Source organism: Equus quagga, chromosome 13, assembly GCF_021613505.1.
Source record: "Equus quagga isolate Etosha38 chromosome 13, UCLA_HA_Equagga_1.0, whole genome shotgun sequence".
NCBI lineage: Eukaryota > Metazoa > Chordata > Mammalia > Perissodactyla > Equidae > Equus > Equus quagga.
This window is the reverse complement of record NC_060279.1, coordinates 9,942,192-9,957,402: the sequence shown is the minus strand read 5'-3', so window position 1 is coordinate 9,957,402 and position 15,211 is coordinate 9,942,192. Positions and strand designations below refer to the sequence as shown.

General features: G+C 35.8%; 1 protein-coding gene across 2 annotated transcripts in view; it reads right to left on the bottom strand.

Moving 5' to 3' along the window:
- The window catches only part of RABGAP1L (RAB GTPase activating protein 1 like), a 666,720-nt gene that overhangs the window by 523,258 nt on the left and 128,251 nt on the right, over positions 1 to 15,211 (bottom strand). For both annotated transcript variants that reach the window (XM_046680643.1, XM_046680642.1), the window contains exon 11: positions 13,034 to 13,175. In XM_046680643.1, coding sequence (XP_046536599.1) covers positions 13,034 to 13,175 — 142 coding nt within the window. The remainder of the gene's footprint in view (positions 1 to 13,033; positions 13,176 to 15,211) is intronic.

Below are 15,211 nucleotides of genomic sequence, written 5' to 3'. Positions count from 1 at the left end.
AGAAAGGAAAACATGATCCTTAAATAGTGTATCTTTACATTAATATTTCAGAGAATGTAAATAATCTACAAAGTATTAAATGAACCAAATTTGACACCAGTATGAAAACAAAAATACCAAGAGAAAAAAAAGTACACCAAGAAAAACCAAATTTACGAAAGTTTAATAACCAAATAGAAGTATTTTTAAATAACAATTAACTTTATTCTAAAAGCATACAATATAAAAATTCACAACTCATATTTACCATATTCATAATCTTATATTTACTATACAGTTAAAATTTAAACTTCAAGCAATATATTTATACTAAAAAAATCTTTTGAATAAAATTGTCTTCAAGGCTGATTTTCTTACCAAAGATTCTGCACCATATTAACACTGAAGATCAATCCTCGCTGAAAGAGTTTATATAACAATAAAAAATATTTTTATGATCTTAAGATGTACTTTTTCTATTAGGCTATCCATTTATGATAGTTTGAATTAAATACACATTTGAGACTTGCCAAAACAACCAACAGTACAATTATAGCTTGAATATTAACAAATTATTTAGGCACACAAATAACTGAATGAGAAAGATGGGTGCTTACCATCATACTACTATATGATGAAACACTAACCCTAGCATACTTTTTTTTTCTTGCTACTTCTTACATTTCCTTTCAAATATATTTTCTATTAAGAATAAAATCAATTTATGAAATTTGAGTTGCTCCACTTGGGTCATTTCAAAATGCAAAAAAATATTTATTTTGATTTTTTTACTTACTTCCCACTAGATATAAACTAAAACTTTACTATAGCACATTATTTATAGTAAAAAGTTTTATAAGAACAGTTTATTTTGGAGCACTAATACAAAGGCCATTTATTATGTAAAAAAAATGTAACTAACAAAAGGTAACATCAACTACAATGTGGCACCATGTTATATAAACAAAAGAAAGTATAGTAATAACAGTACACTCCACAGAGGTTTAGGAACTACATAAAACACACTCAAAGCTATTCACAAATATGCTGTGACTATTGGGGTTGGCCAACTTTTCTGTCAAGGGCCAAACAATAAATATTCTCAGCTCTGTCACATGTTCTCTTTCCTCTTCTTTCTTCCGTTTTTTTGGGGATAAGGGGAATTGTTATTGTTATTATAACCCTTTAAAAATATAAAAACCCTTCTTAGCCATACAAAACAACCCAAACAAACCAGGTTGTGGTCCAGATTTGGCCAGTAGGCCATAGTCCAACCCCAGGATCCTTTCAGAATAACTATTCATTTTATTTGCTTCAGAATATTAAAGATGAAAGACGTTTTTAAACGCCCAATACTATATTTTCTAAAGGAACAATTAATTTCACTAAAAGTGAGGATATACTTATAGTAATTAAAAAAGACTACATATTTTATAATTTAAATATAATAGAAATCCTTCCCATACACATTAAGCACATTAGAATCAGATTTCAATCTGCCAAATTCAAGAATATTATCAGTTGAGAAAAACTAAAACACTAGATTCCAGCAAATATTCCACCAGTTAAAGACAGGAAAATAAATTTCTCAGGCACAAAAATATTGCTGCAGGAAATGATTAAAATATATTATTTGTCAAACTGAAAGGTCAATTACTCTTTAAAACTGCATGAGGATTTAAAAGACATGCAACCTAGAAACATCAGAATGTAGTTTACTTTCTATTGAACACTACAGATTTTCATTCTTTAAAGGCAATGTATTTTAAAATATAAAGATTATGATTGAGGTAAAGTAAGATTAGACCTTAACAGGCTATACTCATGAATTAAACAATGCAATTTTGTATTTTAAATTTCTAAATGACACACAAATTACAAGGGAGGAAATTAATATTATTAAGTTCAATTGATATGGGACCCAATCATACTCAAGCATCCAATGGTTAGATCTCAGCTGTTTTGTGAAAACATGACTGGTTATCTGTAGGGGAAAAGCTCAAGAGCCCAAACGACACTCTTAATAAATCTCACAGCACTTAGTATCTAAGCCACACATTTGACACTTGATTATATTTGGGTCAAATGCAATATACACTGTGATGTTTCACAGTATTACTTAATTCCCCCAACAGTTTAAAATGGTTATTCCCACCTAAAATGTAAGTAGCCTTAAAGGAACTTCTGTCACTCTCAGAAGCAAGCATAATGCTAAAAAAATTTGTAGGTACACAAATATTTCTCAAATAAATGAGTAAAATTAATTAGTATACACATATGGTCTCTTCCAGGGCAACCTAACCCAGCACTGAACCTTTGAATATGGCAACCAAAGACAGGTGCGACTCAGTCAGCTTTTCCTGTCAATTATTTCCCTAAAATCAGTCATTTTCTATTTCCAGGACCGCCACACCAGTTCAAAGCTTTATCTTTTCAGGTTTGACAAATATATCATGGATTCTTCACTGTTCTTAACTGCATTCTGCATACTTTACTGCTAGCTTAATCTTCCTGACTCAAACCTTTGCTCATGCCATGCCCTAGCTCAAAATCCCTCAACGATTCTCCTCAACTTTACACAATTAAAGGCTATACTGTGCAACGTTCCCAGTAAGCTTCTCCAAGGCCTACTCTCAACCTGCCTCTCCAACTTCACAATCACTGTCTCATAGGCATGCTGCACATTCTGCTCACGTCTATACTTCTTGTTTTCACAAATATCAAAATGCTATGCTTCTACTTTCTACTCTTCCAAATCCCACTAACTCTGTCCAACCTTCCCTGAAAGTCACTTGAAAATGAACTAAAACTAGCATTTACTGGTGACCCACTGTGTTAAGCTCTCTGATAGGCCCAGCAAAGGATAGATACGAAGATGAATAAGGATTCTAGCTTCTCAGAAGGAATATACGATCAAGTGGAGAACAGAAGACACACATAACTGTAATTTAACATGGAATATCATAAATATCATTAAAGATACACAAGCAAAATTACAATGGAATTCTATATTCAGGGAATAAGAGATCACTTCTGACTGGGGATAAGTAGAGGTATCATGAGGAAAATGTCATTTAAACTGAGAATTGGACACTGGCTTCAAAAAGGAGAGATGGTAAGAGCTTCACAAGTAATGGAAATAGCTCGAGAAAAGACTAGAAACCTATAGCAATCAGTGCTCTTATAATTCATTTGGCAATTCATCATATACTGTTTTGATGAGTTGTTTAGATCATTTTTTGTTTGGCTAATATTGTATATATCCTTAGTGAGCTATAAATTTGTAAAATAGGGGGAGTAATAGTACCTATTTGCACAGTTATGGTGACAAGTGAGAAAACGTGTATGCACAAGTCACTGTTATGTAACAGAGGCTTGAAAAATGATAGTTTCCCTCATTTTTGATACACAATTCTCTCTGATAGGCAGTTCTAGGATGGGCCCCAAGATTCCTGCCTCCTTGTGTATACATCCTGTATAATCCCTACCCCTGAGTGTGGATGGGACATATGAATGTAATAGATGTCATGGCTGTGATTTGGTTGTATTATATGACAAAGGTGAAGGGATTCTGCAGATGTAAGGTCCCTAACCAGTTTGACTTTGAGTTAATCAAAGGGAGACTATCCCAGATGGGCCTGAACTAATTAGGTAAACCCTTAAAAGAGGGCTGTGGCCTTCCCTTAAAGAGATTCTCCTGCTGCCTTGAAGAAGCAAGTCACCATGGTTCTACAGCTGCAAGGAAATAAATTTTGCCAACAGTCACATGAGCTTTGAAGAGAACCCCAACCCTCAGATGAGACTGAAGTCCCAAGCAAAACTTTGATGGCAGCTTCATGAGACCCTGACAGAGGACCCAGCTAAGCCATGCTCAGACCCTTGATCCATGGAAACTGTGAGATAATAAACATGTGTGGTTTTAAGATGCTAAATTTTTTGGTAACTTGTTATGGAGCAACAGAAAACTAATACACTCTCTCCCTGCCCTTTCTCACAAATACTTCCCCTTATCAAATATATTTTTAATCATTTTAATTTGTTGAAATAGATAATGTAAAAATTCAAGAATGAAACAATATTATAAAGTCCTTTCTCTCTCACTCACACACACACACACACACACACACACACTTAACATATATAAAGAGTAACTGAGGGGCTGGCACCGTGGCGTAGTGGTTAAGTTCAGCGCACTCTGCTTTGGTGGCCTGGGTTCACCAGTTCAGATCCCAGGCGCAGACCTACAGCACTCCTCAGCCATGCTGAGGCAGCAACCCACATATAAAGTAGAGGAAGACTGGCACGGATGTTAGCTCAGGGCTAATCTTCCTAAGCAATAAAGAAAAAGTAACTGAGTAGCAAACAAATAGTATCTAGCATTCTAAGATTATTTTAGTGGAACATATTTCCTCACCTGTAAAATGGATATAATAATAGTATTGACCTTATAGGGTTGATATGAGGATTAAATGAATAATATAAGTAGGCAATTTAAATCCTTACTACTCAAAGTGTGGTGTAACCAAGAGCAGTGGCATCTGATACAAGAATTTTTTTTAGAAATGCAGATCAGGCCCCAGCCCAGACCTAAAAAATAAGACTTCATTGTAACAAGATCCCCGGGGAATGCATGTGCACATTTGAAGTTTGAGAAGCACTTCTCTAAACAGTGCTTGCCACATGTAAGTGCTATATGATCACGACATTTTCTTAAAAAATTCATTTCTTTTCTATATCTTTTATCTTCTTTTCATCTGAATATAAAAAATTTTCACTTGCAAACTGGTTCCTCTAGTAAAAGCTGTTTGTGATTGCCCTTTCTTCAATAAGACTATGAATTAAGAAATTACAAGAAAATAAACCTCTAGTTGAGTTTGAGACTATTTTGCTCACTGGTTATAATGAGTTAGAAGTAGTCTTAGACAGCTTACAGTCACTCAAATCAAGGGGAAAAATTTTTTTAAATAGAATTTTAAACAATTCAAACACAGAAACAAAAAATGCAGATTATACTAAACATCAAAAGTACAAACAAGGGTGAAGCTTACTAATATTACTATGAATCTGGTCTTTTACAATTACTTGGGCATGTGTGTTAAAGGAAAACCCACTGTATGTGCCATCTGTTGCCTTCTTGTAACTTGCCATCCATGTTACAAGTAACTATACAAGTATGAGGTCAACAAACAGAAAGCCATTTTGAAATTCAGATGAAGCAATACAAAGTACATCTCACGTTCCAAAAGCAGGAGCAATTCACAACATGTGAGAGTATATAAAGGTGACACGGTAATTTAAAAATAATCCCTATAATGTTGTATTGATTGACTTAACTTTCTGCTAAGATTCCTTGCATTCAAATTAATAGCCTTTAACACACCTCATTTTTTGAACAGCATTTGAAAAATATGCAAAGGTATCTTAATTCATTTTACTTTAGATCTTGCCCAGAAAATTAAGAGCAATTTTAGTCCTTTTAAATCTGTATCCCTTTTTATTAAATTACAGGCTAAGGTAAGACATTTTAGAGTGACTTGAACTTTCACTTTTGCTTTGACAGGCAAATTGTTGAAAATAATTAAATAAAAGAATACTCCAATTCCCCTCAGCAGGAAAACATCTCTACGCCACCTCCAGCTCTAACTTTTGATGGTTGCGGTGACAGAAATGTCAATTACAGAACTAATAATAAAGTGTTGAAAATGTATGAAAGACTTGACTTATAAAAGAAAAGAAACTATTACTTCCTACTCTGATTTTTGTAGCTTTTTTAACATATGTGATGCTAATAGATTTTCAAAAGACAAGGTGACATCTCAAATAGTGAAAAATTGTTAAGAACAGAAGTAAAACAATTTTAGAGAAAAACAGAAATCTGATGATGTGTTCTTATTCAGACCATATATATGAATGAGAAATTGAAAATTTTATGTTTTTCATATTTTCAAATTCAATTCCATAAACGTTACTTCTGTTTTTCTAGTCTTTCTATTATTGAATCATTTTGAGGCATTATAAAGGAAAAATATTCATGCATTTATTATTATATTTATTATAATATTATACTATTTTTATGTATTGTTTACTCATATATTATTCTTCATACTATTTACTGAGCAAGCAAGATCACAATGAGAAGGTAGCATCTGAGGAAAGATTAGAAAGGGGGGGGGGCAAGAACCAGGTGGCAATCTAGCAAAAAAAAAGAGTTCCAGCCACAGGGAACAGCAAGTGCAATAGCCCAGAGGCAAGAGTACACCTGGTATGTCTGAAGAATAGTAAAAGGACAAGCGTGGAATTTGCGAGGCAGAGTGGTAGGAAACGAGGTCAGAAAGGTAAAAATCAGAGAGCAAGATCACATATGGCGGTGTAAATCACGGGAAAAGAACTTTGGTTGACTGAAATGAGAAGCTGTCACCCAGAAAAGTCCCTAAAAACATTTTCCATGTCTAATGCTTTGTTTTCAAGTTGTGCTTGCTTACAGGAACCAAGGCAGAACACTGCCAGGAGACCAAACCACAGAACTGGTCCAAACCAGAAAGGTCCAAGATGGCAATGAGGTGCAGTGTGCAAAAGGTACAGTGTGCAAAAGGTGCTATCTGCAAGAAAGAAAGATCTGCGCGTGCCCCAACTGCACGCAGCGCCCCAGCGATGACGTGGAGACCCCTTCCCCTTCATATCCCATAAGAACCCTGCTCACCTCCCCTTTGGGGAGGAGGTGTTTAGAGCACAAGCTCTGCCTCCTCCATGCACTGATCAATGAATAAAGATTCTGCTCTGCCATCCTGAACCTGGTCTCTTTCTACTGGCGTGAGCAACCTGGTGCCAGCAGCTCTGAGCAAAAGGACCCACTTGCGGGTCACCAGTCCCTTGGGTACCAAAACCAACAGAGGATTTTAAGAAGATAAGTAATGTGATCTGACAAATTTCAAAAGGATGAGTATGGCTGGTGTGTGGAACACAGACTAAGGAGGTGGGGACAAGAGTGGAAGGCAGGAGACCAGATAGGAGGTACTGCAGTAATCCACTATAAGAAATGATAGGGCTAGATAGAGGTCAGATTCTGGATTCCAAGATTTGGAGCCTTGGAGCTGCTACTTGCTAACAGAGGATGACTAAAGGCTTGGTTGTGAGAGAATCAGCCTTCAGTCATTTACTCCTTCTAGAACACAGATTCTCTCCACAGAAAAGAAAAGGAAGCAAAACCATTTAGGAGACAGAATTCTGGAAACACGTCTCCATCATACACATGTAAGGCCTCACAGCCAGCATGGATGTGTGATTAGTTAGGGCCCCTTCTGGTCTCTCCTCAGTGTGTGCAGAGCCTTACACATGCACACAGCCTGCCAGACCACCAGCGATATGTAGGATCTTAAGAAGGCCCATGCATTCCTTAAATATACTCTTTAAAATTCTGGCCAATCTGTGGCTTTCCACAGCCAGAACTACAACCTCATGAAACTTGCAACATTGGCCATCCCATTCTTTTGCCACAAAAATCACTACTGTTTCCAACAACATTCCAGAGGTATCGGATTTTTCTATATTTGCTGCAAATAAAGTGAGCCGCTTCCGGCAGCGAAAGCAAAGCTACTAGTTTTCACAGCTTGCCCCACCCTGATAAAACTACAATGACAATAAGTCAGTCGTGGGAATGAGCACAATGGGAGTAGCATCAGAAGCCAAAACACGAGACTGTTCTTACCCAAGGTTCAGTAGTTTTTCTTGAATAAATCTTTCTCAATTTTTTGTATAACTTTGGTCACTTTCTCAAGTCCTGAACTGGCTGGTTTTTGACAATTTTATCAGTTTTTTGGTAAGTGGATTTGCCAAGCTCCTCACTCAGCCACTCTGCATTAAACACGTTTTAAATATAATTTGCCTGAGCAACATACTAAAAAATGTCATAGAAAATATTTTGAAACATTTCTAAGTGTAGAAACTGCTAGTACGTTAAAATTATTATTTTCTTTTGACTGTTAACGTGCCTTTGTTGAAGAGCTTATTCGGGTGGACTTAAGTGGAAAAAGCCTCTAAGCAGAGTAAACAGTATTTGCAAAGACACAAAAGCTTGTCAGGGATCTGTATGGTTAAGTGTTGGGTGGGTAACTCCTCTCTATTTTTAGTTCATTCCAACTACAGATGAGCTCAAATCTCTTAGATCCTAAAAATGCCCTTTCTTGGTCAGATATAACCCAGTGTTTTTAGTCCAATCTCTTTCCTCTTCTTTTCATCAACTTTCTTGAAAGAATCGTTAGAACACTGTTCTCCCTTCCTTGCCTCTAGTCAATCCTCAATCCACTATAAGGAGGCTTCTTTCTCAACTTTATTAAAATCACCCTCATAGGGGTTCAGTAACCTCTCAAATTTACCAAATCCAATTAACAATTTTTGGTCCTTATCATATTGAACCTCCCTGTTCCATTTGATAATACTGCTCATCGCTCCCTCCTCACACATCACTCCTTAGTCTATTACTACACTGTCTTAGTTCTCCTCATATTGTTCTGATCATTTTTCTGTATATCCTTTAGCTGGGCTTTCTCTTTCCACATCTACTCCTTAGATGTTAGTGATCTCCTAAACTCTACTTTTAACCCACTTCTCCAACATTTTCCCCCAAGGAAATTTCAGTCATTCTCATTGCTTCATGCTGATGACGCTTAAACCTTTCTCTCCAGCTATAAAACTTCTCTCACAGTTTGCCTATTTCTAGTAACTGGAAAATAGTTCCACTTTAATGTTCCACAGTGAGTTCAAACTCATCAATGTCTAAAGTTAAATGAGTCTTACCCCCACCCCCAAACCCACTCTTCCACCTTTTGTGTTCCCTATCTCATTTGCTGGCACCAAGATCATCCAGTCACCTAAGCTAGAAACCTAGATATAACCTGTGATTCTTTTTCCTCCCTTCTCTTCTACTGCCCATGACATCCAATTAACTTATAAGCCTCACTGATTTTACCTCCAATATATTCTCAAATCTATCTCTTCTGCCTTACATTTTGAGGTAGCCATTTTGACACAACTGTGTCAAAAGAATTCTGTCAAAACGGTCACGTCAAAAATGAAGCTTGAGGGGCCGGTCCGGTGGCGCAGCAGTTAAGTGTGCACATTCCCCTTTGGCAGGCCATGGTTCGCTGGTTCAGATCCCTGGTGCAAATATAGCACCGCCTGGCAAGCCATGTTGTGGGTAGGCATCCCACATATAAAATAGAGGAAGATGGGCAAGAATTTAGCTCAGGGCCAGTCTTCCGCAGCAAAAAGAGGAGGACTGGCAGCAGATGTTAGCTCAGGGCTAATCTTCCTCAAAAAAAAAAAAAAAGAAAAGAAAAGAAAAGAAACTTGAGCTCAATTTAGCTCTCTGCTAAGACTAAAAAATGATGGCCTTTCCAATGCTTGCCCACATGATTTTAAGATCCTGGCAGTGGATGTTTCTGAATAATTTGCTGATTAATAATGAGCCAAAACTGGGATCATTTGGTTTGCTACTTACTTCTAAATGTTATCAGTTTTCTAGTAATGTTGTTTTCCAAAATAAATCTTTTCCATTAAAGTGTACATCTGCACAACTTTCAAATCTCATCACCCCTAAAGTAATTATCACTGGATCAAGAAACACCTTTCCAAGCCTTGAATGACACTGAATAATACGTCAGACAAAACACAAGGGAAATAAACTAAAGGTGTGCTTGTGTGTCTGAAAGACTTCTTTCGAAGAGAATATTTTGGTTTCCAATAGATTTTTCTACAACACGTCCTTTAAAGAAGGATGAGTGGCTTCTGCCTAACATAATTTAAATATTCTATATGTAAAATTCCTTTTTAATGCACTAGCTTATCTGCATGCATGAAATCACTCTTCAAAAATGCTTTCACATAAAACAATGCTATTTGGAAGATAGGGTTTCATGTTATATTTTCATATTATATTGCATTATGTCCTTCTATCCAAAGTCTGTGATTTTAGACAGACCTAGAATATGAAAGACTAGAATATCTTGTCTGTAAAGGGAATATTGAAAATACTACCTCTTAAGCCATCAGGAGTGGCATGATATCAATTCACTGGTTTAACGAAGAATACCTTGATTTTGTGTGTCATGAAAATTCATGGGGCTTCAGGGTGAGAGAGAGATAGGTTTGAATTCTGCATATTATACTTATTAGCCCTATGACCTCGAATGACTGACTTAAAAATTTTTAGTCTAGTTCCTCATATGTAATATAAAGATGATAACAGTTATTTCTTAGGGCTAAAGTGAGTAAAATATGAAACTAGGTCCTGAACATCTAATATATTATACACCACAAAGCAGATACTTAATCCATGTTAATTAGTTATCCTTCTTTTAAGTTAGTGGATAGAAGTGAGGAATTTCTATTTACTAAATTAGAATAAAAGGCATACTTATGTGATACTAAACTGTAGAATGCATTCTTATTGAGTAGCGCATGTCATTCTATTATTTTTGTTCTCTCCCAATTTTAGTTCCATATATTTTTCAATTCTAAAAGGAACAGCATTCTTGTAAGACATTACCTGAAATCTTGTGATCAAATAACTTTTGCTTGCCACACCTGTTTACTCTTCTTCCTAAGCACACAGCTCAATTACATTCCCCAACGACCCCTATGGTTCTTGTTTAGCAAAAAAGAATGTGACAGCTTCCAGATCTAGCCCATAATTCTCCTGCGATTCCACGATCTGATGTCTGGTCTTTTCCTCTTTCTGTTGGCTAGGATGCAGACGACAACAGTGTTCCTGAAAATCTCGTATAGAAGATAGTGAAGTCACACAGTGGAAGTAAGCGCTGAACTCTGTGATCAACAGAATACTATGGAAGCGATGTTGTGTGACTCCAAGGCTAGGACATAAAAGGCCTTGCAGCTTCCACCTTGGTCTCTTGGATTGCCATGTGAGGCAAGCTAGCCATTAAACCATAAGGACATCCAAGCAGCCCCTCTGGGGAGGCCTATGTGGAGAGGAAACAAAGTTTCTTGCCAACCACCAGCATCACTTTGGCAGCTATGTAAATGAGGCCCTTGGAAGCTTCTCCAAGCTTCAGCCCCACCCAGTGAAGTCTTCAGATGACTATATCCCCAGACAATATCTGAGTCTTCATAAGAAACTCTTAGCCAGAACTGCCCAGACAACCCACTCCCTAATTCCTGAACCACAGAAACCATAAAAGATAATAAATGTTTTTTCTTTTTTAAGCCAAAAAAAAAAAAAAAGAACTCTGACTTCTACCACCAACCATACCTAAAAATTTAAATAGATCACAGACAAATCATTAAGGAAAACACTGACAAATTAGACTTCATAAAAACTAAACTTTTGCTCTTCAAAAGACATTGTTCAGAAAATGAAAAGGCAAACTACACAGAGGGAGAAAATAATTGCAAAACATATCTGAAGGACTTTTATCAATATATATAAAAAATCTTAATAAGAAGATATTTGACTCAATTTAAAAATGGGTAACAGACTTGAAAAGACTCTTGACCAAGAAGATACATAAATGAAAAGACGCACAACATCACTACTCTAATTTCACTAGAATTAGAGAAATTCAACTGAACATCACAAGATACCACTATATACTCACTAGAATGGCTAAAATTTTAAAAAGTGACAAAGCCAAATGTTAATAAGGATACAGAGCAACTGACTCATTATGTTGCTGATAAGGATGAAAAATGGGACAGCTACTTTGAAAAACAGCTTACTGGTTTCTTATAAAGTTAAACAGACACTTACTGTAAGAGCCAGTCGGTCCACTCCTAGGTATTTACCCAAGAGGAATGAAAGCATATATTCACCAAAGACTTGTACTCAAATATTCACAGCAGCTTTTTCTTAATAACCAATAGTTAGAAACAACTCAAAAGTCCATTAACTGGTAACTAAATAAATAAGCAAATTGTGGCATATCTTTACAACAAATTACTACCCAGCAATTAAAAGGAACCAACTACTCACACAACATGGATAAATCTCAAAAGTATTATGCTCTGTGAAAGATTCTATATACAAAAGACTATGTACCAAATGGTTCCATTTATATGAAGTTGTAGAAAAGGCAAAAACAGTGTGACAGAAAACAGATCAGTAGTTGCACAGCTAAGAAGAAAGGACAGACTGAAATGGGACACAAGGGAAATTTGGAGGGCTAATGGCAATGTTTTATATGATGATTCCGGTAGTGATTATACACATGTATCCATTTGTCAAAATTCAATGAACTATTCACTTAAAACAGGCATTCTATTATATTTAAATTCATACCTTCATTTTTTTATGTAACACAGAATAATATCTAGCATACAATAAGCACTCAACAAGTATTAACTTAAAATATTATTTCTATGGCAATCAAAAACAGTTATGGTTTCACAGAGAGAGAGACTGAGAATTCTAAGACGCTTTTTTCAAAGATGATACAAATTCAGAAATCTACTTTTAATAAACCCTACCCTATAAGCAGATAATAAAGGGCTTAAAATAAAGATTGTCATTTAGCTCTAGTTTCTATAAAAAGAGTATAGAGCACAGAGCCAAATGAAGTTTGACTCTCATGAGGTTGGTTAGCATCTCTCGGCAGCATTCATGTAGTAAACAGAGGAGATAACATGCTATTTCCAAAAAGTGAGTGGTTAAGTGATAAGGCAACAACAAAAAACAAGTCAAAACTGAATAATGTCAAATGAGAAGTAGGACATGACATATCACTGAAATTCTAAAAACACTTGAGAGAATCTGAAACTTCTCATTAAACACTTCAAAATACCTGAAATAAAATAAGAAGGAAAACAGTAAAGTGAGACTGTCAAATTTAAATAGTTGCATAAGTGACACTGGGGACTATGCAATCAAGGAACTAAATGAACCAAATTCTTTCCTGCATCTAGCAGAAGCTAGGTTAAAGTAGCAGAGACTAGGAATAATCACCACTCCTTACCCGACCCCTTGCACACACAGACATATCTTTGAGGATTATAAGTAAAGGAGCTATACAAAGAGAGGGAACTGAATAAGGTCACTTCTTACCCTCTTCTGCTTCATCCTCCTGGGGTGACATTGGACCCCCTCCACTAGTAGGAGTGACTGGCTCCTCCTTCTCAGACTCTCGCTGTAGACTAACCACCTCATATATTGCATCTCCAGCATTGGTATGGCCTTTTCCCTCAGACTGAGAAAGATATAAACATGAGTTTCAATATTAGAAATCCAAGAGAAACACTGAAAGATACTATTTCATACGTTCATTAAAAAGAGCTGAAATGAAGAGCAACACGTCATGTTTGATCTACAGCATACCTGAAGTTCAGAAAACTTTTAAAATGCATTCTTCTTCACATGACATTCTAAATGTATGGTTCTTTTAGTATTATTTTAACCAATACAATCAAACCTACTAACCATTTTGAGAGAATTCAATTTCTTTTTATCAGAGAAACCTGAGACACTACAGATTCTAGGGCAGACTGATAAGCAAGTGATGCTAGATTCGCAGGATTCATTACCTTGCACTGAGGTACAGAGATACCAGCTACATTCATCAACTAATTCATGGAAGTAGACAGTTTTTACCTTATAAATGGTTACATTCTAAATGGCCTTTTTTTTAAGGAGGAAAAACTAAGGCAACTGCCAATTAATCAACTTAGCATGGCCTACAAAGCCCTAAACTGACCCCTGCCTCTCTCTCTCCAGCCTCATCTCACACACAAAGTTTGTTACTTCATTCCAGCCACTCTGGCCTTGTCTCTGCTCCTGGAACCTTTGAATTCTTTTCCAACTCAAGAACTTGGGACATCCTTTTCTCTCCGCCAATTTAGCTTTTCCTCCTGCTCTTTGCTAACTTGGATTCTTACCTCTAATTCACTTCTACAAAGAATCTAAACCAAGTTCCCCATGTTTTTGATTCTCATCATACCGTCCTTCCCCTTCACTGCACTTACTACAGTATAATTAGACATATTATTTGTTTAATGGCTGTCTCGTCCACAAGACAGTAAGCACCATAAGGGCAAGGACTGTCGATTTTCAATCAGAAATAATATGGTAGCTGACAGAGAGTAGGTACTCAACAAATATCAGTGAGATGAATGACGAGACGAATGGTAAAGCACATGGATTGTGGAGTCAGACAGACCTGGGTCTGAACTCAAGTTTCACTACTAATAAGATGCACAGTCTTAGACAAATTACTTAACTTCACTGAGTCACAATATCTATATCAAGAAAGTGGAAATAATACCACCTCCAAATTGTTAAGAAGATTAATAATTAAAATTTATAATTTCAAGTTATAAAAATATAACTATCTTAATTATTCACTGTTTTTAAGAATTAATTCTGAACCATAAATCAAATTTCAGGTACATTTTCAAATCACTTAGCAAATAATAAAAGTTAAAATTGTCCACTGCATTAAAAATAGAGAAAAAAAAAGCCATAAAAAGTTAAGTGGTTAGATTTAAACCAACCCAATTTTTATTGCATTTCTATCACATTCAAGAAACAGAGACCTCAAACACTAGAGCAACCACTAAAATAATCATATAAAGAAATACAGTAAAAATGAAACACTAACCAAATGTCCAAATAATCCAAAAGATAGCAGAAAAGGAGAAACAGAGAAATGAAAAGCAGAAAACAAATAATAAAATGGTAGACCTAAACTCAAACATATCAATAATTACATTAAATATAAATAGCCAAAACATGATGATTAAACAGCAGAGAGAGATATTAAAAACAAGACACAACTACATTCTGTCTAGAAAAAAATCTATTTTAAATACAATGATATAGGCAAGTTATAAGTAAAATGAGGGAAGAAAATACATCATGAAAACACTAATCAAGAGGAAGCTGACGAGATTGTATTAATGTAAGACAAAGTAGACTACCAAGCAAGAAATTACTGGGGATAAAGAAGGAGGTTGTACAATGTTAAAAGGACCAATTCAAGAAGAATACATAAGTATCTTATAAGTGTGTGCACCTAACACCAGGGTCTCAAATATATAAAGTAAAAATTGGTAGAAATGAAAGGAGATAGACAAATCTACACTTATAATTGGAGACTTCAACATTCTTCTCACAGCAATCAAAACAAAAAGTATACAAAAATTTGGCAAGGTTACAGAAGAACATAACATCATCATCAACAAGATCTGATATTTATACACCACTCCACCCAACAACAGCAGATACATA